The 8,747-nt window shown below is 42.3% G+C and overlaps 3 protein-coding genes across 3 annotated transcripts; all 3 read right to left on the reverse strand.

Moving 5' to 3' along the window:
• Positions 1-254: 254 nt before the first annotated feature.
• LOC108563987 lies at positions 255-1,242 on the reverse strand. The gene is made up of 2 exons (XM_017922853.1): positions 752-1,242; positions 255-694 (listed from the first exon to the last, which is right to left on the reverse strand). Exons 1-2 carry the CDS (start codon positions 936-938, stop codon positions 255-257), a joined length of 627 nt encoding a protein of 208 aa, XP_017778342.1. The 5' UTR covers positions 939-1,242.
• Positions 1,243-2,100: 858 nt separating this feature from the next.
• On the reverse strand, positions 2,101-4,205 carry LOC108563994 (cell division cycle protein 23 homolog). The gene is made up of 5 exons (XM_017922865.1): positions 3,393-4,205; positions 3,160-3,339; positions 2,943-3,107; positions 2,440-2,891; positions 2,101-2,384 (listed from the first exon to the last, which is right to left on the reverse strand). The coding sequence occupies exons 1-5, from the start codon at positions 4,135-4,137 to the stop codon at positions 2,229-2,231; spliced, it is 1,698 nt and encodes a 565-aa protein (XP_017778354.1). The 5' UTR covers positions 4,138-4,205; the 3' UTR covers positions 2,101-2,228.
• A 150-nt stretch (positions 4,206-4,355) lies between these two features.
• Positions 4,356-8,590, reverse strand: LOC108564004 (transcription termination factor 2). The gene is made up of 14 exons (XM_017922876.1): positions 8,440-8,590; positions 8,342-8,377; positions 8,133-8,288; positions 7,496-8,074; positions 7,219-7,442; positions 7,014-7,157; positions 6,829-6,961; positions 6,176-6,770; positions 5,849-6,119; positions 5,494-5,785; positions 5,298-5,437; positions 4,797-5,234; positions 4,584-4,741; positions 4,356-4,517 (listed from the first exon to the last, which is right to left on the reverse strand). Exons 1-14 carry the CDS (start codon positions 8,456-8,458, stop codon positions 4,373-4,375), a joined length of 3,330 nt encoding a protein of 1,109 aa, XP_017778365.1. The 5' UTR covers positions 8,459-8,590; the 3' UTR covers positions 4,356-4,372.
• Between the last annotated feature and the right edge of the window lie 157 nt (positions 8,591-8,747).

Here is an 8,747-nt window from a genome sequence, read left to right on the forward strand (position 1 = left end):
AACTATAATCAGTATAGAATGAATCCAATATATGCATATGAAAGCTGAATGTTTGGGGAATCCAGCAAGTATAGATACATTCCTGTGCTCTTATCCATATTGTATTACTGTGGTTTTAACCGCTTGGCTGTAATTCGTGTTCAAAGTTGAAAAATTGAGTTGAGGTGCTAGAAAAATGTGCATTTTACTGTACAGAAAAGACTACTTACCCAACATCCGAATATTTTATTAAAATTTCTAATTACAAACGTAAATTACTCTTCGTCGTCTTCCTTGGCTCGAGCGGCCGAGTTCCGCCTCCAGAAGATGAAGCACCTGAAGAGATCCTTGATGGTCGAGCTGCTACCGGCCGTCCGGACATTTTCCTCCTCCGGATACTCGACGAGCGTCGGTTCCGCAGGTTCCCACGAGGACAGCGGCACCATGTACTCAACTTCGCGACTCCCGCGGCGCGTCTTCAGCATCTCCTTGGAGGGCACCACCAACGTCACCAGATTCACCAATGACGGACTCTCGCCCAGATGCGATCCGTCGCCGGGCACCGCCCTGTCGTGCATATCCCAATTGGTGTTGTGCTGCAGCTGCGTCCGCAACTGCGAACCCTCGCGTTTCACCCGGATCAGCGTGATCTCGGAGTCCGTCGGTCGCGTTTCGTTCAAATTGTCGCCTTCGATGTTGTACATTGCGAATTCATCTTAAAAGCAATTCATTTCACTTGTTTGGTATTGGGCTATTGGAATAAAAGGGAAACCTCTGCGGACCTCCTCTATTGGACAGGCGGGCTTCGAGTAGGCGTACCTCGCGCTCGGACCCTTCGTCGCTCCGCCTCCACCGCCGCCAATCAGCGCGTCGTATTGGCCGCTCCTCTTACGCGCGTCGATGATCTCCTCGATGTGCTTGCACTCCACCTCCTCGTCCATTCTGCTCTCCAATCCCATCGAACACCGCACAATTTTGATGACAATCGCTCAAACATGAATACTTAACAATTTGGGGGGACGCGCGTCAAACCCAAAACCGATACATCCTATCAGTTTCCATAGCAACTGAAACACCGAATGATCATACACACATTACAACAATCTATCATCATCATTCAATAAATTTATAAATAATTTAGTGCAGCGTTTTCCTAACTGTGAGGCGCGCATCCCTGGGGAGGCGTGGACTAGTATAAGAGGAGGCGCGAATATTAGTATCAGTGTGCAAATATCTGCTAAAGTATAGATACATTCCTGTGCTCTTATCCATATTGCTGTAATACGCGTTCAAAGTAAAAAATTGAAATTAGAACGTTCGAAAAAGCAGTGTTTTCACATTTAATTGATTTACTCGAAAACTATAAGAGATGGAATAAATCCAATATATGCATATGAAAGCTGAATGTTTTGGGAATCCAGCAAGTATAGATACATTCCTGTGATCTTATCCATATTGCTGTAATACGCGTTCAAAGTTGAAAAAATGCTCGAATAAGCAGTGTTTTTACATTTCATTGATTTACTAGAAAACTATGATAGAATGAATCGGATATATGCATATGAAAACTGAATGTTTGGGGAATCCAGAAAGTATAGATACATTCCTGTGCTCTTATCCATACTGCTGTAATACGCGTTCAAAGTTGAAAAATTGAAATGAGAACGTTCGAAAAAGCAGTGTTTACACATTTCATTGATTTACTCGAAAACTATAATAGATGGAATGAATCCAATATATGCATATGAAAGCTGAATGTTTTGGGAATCCAGAAAGTATAGATACATTTCTGTGCTCTTATCCATATTGCTGTAATACGCGTTCAAAGTTGAAAAAATGCTCCAATAACAAGTGTTTTTACATTTCATTGATTTACTCGAAAACTATAATAGATAGAATAAATCCAATATATGCATATGAAAGCTGAATGTTTGGGAAATCCAGCAAGTATAGATACATTCCTGTGCTCTTATCCATATTGCTGTAATACGCATTCCTTTTATGAAATGGAGGGGTGTGGGGAGGCGCCAAATGATTACATACTTTTGAGTGAGGCGTAGTAACATCAAGTTTGGAAACCAGTGATTTAGTGTAAGAATTTTTAAAAAAATAATTATTCTATTTAGAAAGTTTAAACGATACAAATTGAATTTCAAAGGTAAAGAAAATTTGATTGTTTCCTATTGCTACATGTATTTATGCCGGAGAAATCGGCTAAAATTATTATCACCCGTAAACTGACAAAAAAACTAATATGGAGGTGATAATATCATGTCCATTGTACTCATGTTCGTATCGTTTTTGACGGAAGTGTTTCCGGTCTCATCCATGGGAACAGTCTCCACTTCTGGCTCTCCTCTTCTCGCCGCTATGCTCTTCAACAACGCCTTCGCTTGCTCCTTAGTCTGGAAGAGAGAATCGTTAAACCAAAACTTAGTTTGTGTATACTGATGCGCTTACTTCTTCGTTTTCCAAGCATTTGTAAGCGTAGGTGTATGCGTCATCCAGCTGACCCTTCTTCAGATGGTAATTGGCGAGGTATTGGAAGGCGCTGTAGAACTCCATGTGATCGTCGTAACCCGAACCTTTAGTTTCGTTCTCTTTGAGGCAGTATTCCGTGTAGGCGGCGGCAGCGTTATCCACCAGACTCAAACGGTCGTACAGTTTCGCCAGCTTCACTATAGCTATACCTTCGATGTCACCGACGTGGCAAGCCTTGAAGTAACATTTCAGTGCATTCTCGATCTTCTCCAGCCGTTCGTACGTCTCTCCAAGAGCGATCAGCATGCGACTGTCGTTGGGTCTCAGCTGCTGCGACTGCTTATAATAATGCAAGCTGTAGCAAGGCATCTTCAGGATTTCGTACGTTTGCCCCAAGCCGTACCAAGCCCTGTAATCCCGTCTATTTATCTCTGAAAACGCAAAAGTAAAAGCAACTGCTGATGTTTTTTGAGAGTCCTCACCAATTGCCCTCCTGTAGCTGTGTATCGCGGCGTTCGTGTTCTTCATCTCCATGAACTCGTGCCCGATGAGCGTCCACGCCGAAAGGTAATGAGGGTTCAGCTTCAGCGCCCGCTGGAAGTACAGCACGGCCTTCCCATGATCCGACCTCAAGCTGTAATAATTACCTAAACATCATTCCCTCATCATGTATTCAACGCATTCTCGAAATGATCATACCTATCACGCAACACGTTTCCACCCTGTACTTGTCTATGGATACAGCGGATTGCGCTAAATCCGCCAATTCGCTCTTCATCTCGTTCACGTACAGCACGTTCGAGTACGTATCCATATTGTCCAATCTGTAGGGATCCTCCGCCAGCAAATCTTGGTAAGTTTCAATAGCCTTGTTCAAATCTGAAATATAACATTATTAATCCATACAAAAAGAGGTATAAAATGAAAATTACCTCTTTTGTTATGATATACAATAGCAGTCTGTGCTTTAATGAAGGTGCTGTTCTCGAAACCTTCAACTTGCAACCTGGTGCAAATATCCAAAGCCTCGTCATTGTTCAGCTGCTCCAAGTAAACGTAAGCTAGGAAAAACTGCTTGATCCAGTGATCTGGCAGTATCAAGGAATTCAATTTGTTTTTGCTTGGGATAAGCAGTGCCAGTTCCAGCCAGGAGCTCCAGAGCAATGGGGCTACAGCTATAGACTCGACAAAGACATCAATTGCCAACGAGGTGAGATCTAACTTCTTCAGTATAACCCCATACAAATACAAGCAATACCCGTCCAGTTTCCTCTCGTAGTAGTCCTGCTTAATCAGAGCGCACAAATCCTTCAAAGCCTGATTCTTTCTCTGATCCGGCGGACAATTCTTATCGGTCATGCTATCCAGCTTCTTCTTCTCTATGCTCAGGTAGCTCGCATAGAAATAAATAAATCTACATTTCGGCTGGCTGCAATCCCTCACAAAGTATGCAGATCTATCGTACTCCTTAATATCAAAGTAACTCTTGGCCAAAGTGTAATTATCCAGATCATCATCCAGGAGGCCGGAATCCACGGCGTAATCGGCCGCATCGAGTTTCACATGTTTTATTGCGTAGTTCAACTCGGCCAACCATTTCACACTGAAATGCAGACCACGTTCGCTGCACTCTCTAATCCCTTTCAGCAGATCCCTCTTCACCAGCTTCAAATCCATGATCGTGCACAACAAACATTAACACAGAAAGAAATTAATTCCAGGTTACGTTTATAAACTGTTTTGAAAAACAAACTGTCACGCAAAAGGAAGTTTGGTTGCATACCAAAATAAAAACGGAAATGCATATATATATACAGGGTGATTTATAAAAACATAAAGATATTCACTGTACTAATATAGAAATATAAAAATATTATTATTATTAAATGATTGGTTTGAGGAAATGATTAAATTACATGTTGAATAACATTTTCAGATCGTCCAAGCTCAATTTCGATTGTTGTATCTTGGCACCGGTGAGCATAGCCTCCGCGATGTTCATCTTGTGATCCTGCAGTTTCTTGATTCGTTCTTCGATTGTATCCGCAGTCATAAATCTACAACGACGACAAAAATCGTATTAATTTTCTTTATACCTAAAATGCACGTAGATTTGTAAGTACTTGTAAACGTGAACAGTTTTCTTCTGACCCACTCGGTATATCCGGTCCTGAGCTTGCATTTCCAGCTGAGGATTCCAATGCAAATCGAGCAGGAACAGATGATTGGCCCCGACCAAATTGAGGCCGACTCCGCCAGCAGTTAACGATAATAATAGCACCTAAAAGAAGTAATCGATCAAACTAAAATATAGTTTCGATTGATAAAAGTTATACCTTGGTTTTCGATTTCGGATTGTTAATGTTGTCGATGATGGCGGGTCTCTTGTGAACAGGAATTTTACCGTCCAGCTGATCGTAGGAGATGCCTTCTTCGGACAAGTGGGTCGCCAACAGGTTCAGCAATCCCGTCCACTGAGAGACGATGATCGCCTTGTCGTCGTTGTCCAGCACGTTCTCCTTTAAAATATTGATGACCTTCTGCAGCTTCGAACTGCGTCGCGTCTTCGTGAAGATCGGATGGTTAGGATTGAGGACGCCGCGCGTCGCTTCGCGCAAAGTCACTCCCTCATTGGAGATTCCCTGTGCAGGATTGTAGTCCTCCTTATCGTCATCGTTCAAATTCAATTTGTTCAACTGATCCAGGATATTGATGGCCAGCTCTTCGTTGTCGTTCACATCGTCACCTACATCCATTTCAGTGGAATTCAACATCTGGAATTTTTTTATAATAGATTAAAACACTTTCACAAATTTCAAATGTGTTATACGACTTACATCGTTGATAAGAGATGGATGACAGCAGATTTGACGGAGTCGCAGTAGAAGCACCAAAATTTCGTGCTGCTTCACTTCTTTCACGCGGTTCATCTGCAGCAATTTCCTGTGCATTTTCGAATATTCGCCATTTGGATCGTCTGCATAAAATAAACATTTTTCCAATTCTAACACGACATTCTTTCCATGTACTTACGTTTAGTTGTAAAAGTGGGATTTTCGGCAGCGAAGTTCTGATCTTTCTCGGCGCGCTGATGCAGGAATTGCGAGAACAGCGTCCTCGAAAATATCAATACTTTCTGATACACGTCCATCTCCTCCTTATCAAGAGTGATCTTGATCAGGTCCCATTGACGTTCGGGAAGGCACTTGAGTGAGCCCTTCGTCTGCAGCTGGGCTTTCGTTCGGCGCAACATCAAAGAGGACATCACGGTATTAAGACGTTCCTGTCCTCCGGCGTTCTTATCCGACACCCACCGTTTGAAGACCTGCGATGCAAAAATAACATTGATTCATTCATTTTAAATGCTATTTTTTTGGTTTGAGCTTACCACAAAATCATCGAACGGGGAGACCCTGATGAACTTCAGCAGCGAATACAGATCCAATTCCTTGTTGTGTATGGGCGTTCCGGTTAAGGCCCATCTGGATTTAGCGCCGAGTTTGCAGACGGCCATCGAGGTTTGCGACTTGTGATTACGGATCTGGTGGGCCTCGTCCAAGATGATGCGGCGCCACTTGATGCGATTCAACGGCGTCTGCTTCTCGGCCTCGTTCATTACAATGGAATAGGTAGTGATTACCATGTCGTACTGCGATAGGCTAAACAATTTCAATTAATTACATCGTTTGCAGAAGTCACGGATGCGACGGATTACGTTTTAGCCTTCTTCTCGCGATTGGCGCCATGGTACCGCTCCACCGAGAGCAACGCCCTCTTCAGGCGTTTCTCAACTTCCCCCGCCCACTGACCAATCAAACTGGCCGGACACACGATCAACGTTCCGCCATCGTACTTGTACTTCTTGCGACTACCCTCGTCCTCCTCCTCGTCATCATGTTCCTCGCCGTTTTCTGCATCACCCTCGTCATCGGCTTCATTCTCCTTATTTGTCTGCATGAATTTCAACATCAATGAAATCATCGTCAGCGTTTTTCCCAAACCCATGTCATCTGCCAATATGCCGCCGGACGGCTTCTGCCGCTCGCGCCACATCAACCAGCCGAGCGCGTGCTTCTGATGCGGCATCAGCTCTACAAGGAGACCTCTGGGATCCTCCTCGAAATTATCCTCGCTTGGGCAGTTCTTCAGCGAACCGTGCAGCTGTTTCAGACGGTCCATGGTCAGAGCCTTTTGCTGATTGTACGTGGCCATGGCTTGCTTACCGAAAGTCCTCGGCTGGACGGCACCCGAGAATTTATCCAACTCCTGCCACGAAGACGGTTTCGCCATGGTCTGTATAGGAGCAGGTTCTAAAATTTTGCAAAATTATAAAAAAAAAACCTTGCAAACAAAACCAATTAATCTCACCTGGTTTATCAACGACCATGTTTTTGAGCTCATCCTCAGCCTCGGCCAACATCTTCTCCAGATTCGCTTGACGATGTTTCAGCAATTGTCCATTATCCGGCAACGAATTCAGATTCAATGTTTTCAAGACGTTCTACAAATCCAATAATCAATAACAAATACATGTGGTAACACCTTATTCATACCTTATTCCTTAAGACATCCGCCATCATTTTGCTAACTTTCTCTTTCTGAACCTGATATTCAGCTCGATTCACCGACACTTTACTAGGCTTCTCCACTTTAACCACAAACGGCATGTGGTTCTCCTTATTCGAAGGGCCGACGGCCTGAAAAAAACCAATATGTTTAGTAAATCAATTTGTCTAGCAAAAAATGTATGATATTCACTTGATCATCATCACTAATTATAATTTCCTCCTCGCTGGCTTCGATAATTTCCACGCTGGAACTGGGACTAGGACTCCGGCTTTGATCTGGCGACTTTGGCTGTCCCCTTGGTGTATGGAAGTCGACCACCAAAGGCGGTTTTCGCTGAGGTGTTCCGAAATTCCTTAAATCCCCGAAAGCAGTGCTCCTGTGCGTCGTTCTCGGATTAAACGGCGAAGTCGGTTCTGCAAACAATAAAAATCCAATTACACTAATTTTCAATAGGATTATCAATTACCTTTTATTGGAGATTCCTTGTCTTCAATCGTATGCAAACTCGCTTCACTATCATCTTCCTCCTGAGATTCATGTGACTGAAAATACTCGGGTTTTCCCTTTCCACTGGAATTTGACTTATTCACTGATTTACTATGATTCACACTTTTCGAACTAACACTTTCTTGATTATTTTTAATCTCTGTGCTATCTTCAATGACAGCCCCATCGGAACAATCATTTACATTACTATTTCCGCTCAACATTTGTGTCTCTTCTCCTTCAGAATCAACAGGTTTCTTGCTGCTCGCGTTAATTGGACTAGATGTGTTCATTGAACTACTACTAGCAAACATTTCAGTTTCCTCTTCATCTGAATCAAGTACATTTCTTCCGGTTCTTGTTTTAATAGGATTACTGTCCTCAAATATAGCTGATTCTTCCTCTTCATCAGAATCAATCACTTTCTTCTTGCTCTTCCCTTTTTTTGAATTAGATGCAACAATCATACTCTGTCCTGCGCTTGCATCACTCTCCATTATTCTACTACTCTCACCAGTCCTGTTTTGGGTAACATCACCACTAGATTTTTGGCTATTATCTGCAATTGTTTGAAAACAGCTGAACAATTGAATACAGTTGAAATAAGTACTACTCACTCAGATCTTCCCGCTCATCCTCCTCCGCCTCATCTGAATCTATGATCCTAGTCCTGGTTTTCTTCTTCACCTTTGAAACTCTAATAGGAACTCCGTCACTGCCATCACTCGAACCTTGCTCACTTTCCTCCTCGCTGCTGCCATCATCTATGAAACCTGCAGAAGTTAAAGTCAAAACTTGCATACTTAACCAGTAAAAGTGTACTCACTGTCATCTGAACCTGATTCACTTGAATTGCTAACATCTAAAGGACAATTTCAAATAAAAATGTTAATTGTACATTAAAACTTTTGTTTGCTTTTTTACCTTCTTCTGAAGTCGACATGGCAAACTTATTTATTTCCGTGTATTGCACAAACAAAAATTATGAACAAATCGAATAAAAAGCAACTGAAAAAGACAAAAGAAATCAGTTGGACCGGGATCAACGTTTCTGTCAAAGAATACGCCGCTTTTCAAAAATACTGTCAAAAACAAACAGTAAAAGCGCGGGATTTTTAAAATTAATTTTTAATTGAATTTTTAAAAAATGCTCGAAAAAGCAATGTTTTTACATTTTATTGAGTTTCTCGAAAACTATAATACATATTAATATGCATCTTTCGAATTTAATC

This window comes from Nicrophorus vespilloides, unplaced genomic scaffold (genome assembly GCF_001412225.1).
Source record: "Nicrophorus vespilloides isolate i.1.1-1 unplaced genomic scaffold, Nicve_v1.0, whole genome shotgun sequence".
NCBI classification, from domain to species: Eukaryota; Metazoa; Arthropoda; class Insecta; order Coleoptera; family Silphidae; genus Nicrophorus; species Nicrophorus vespilloides.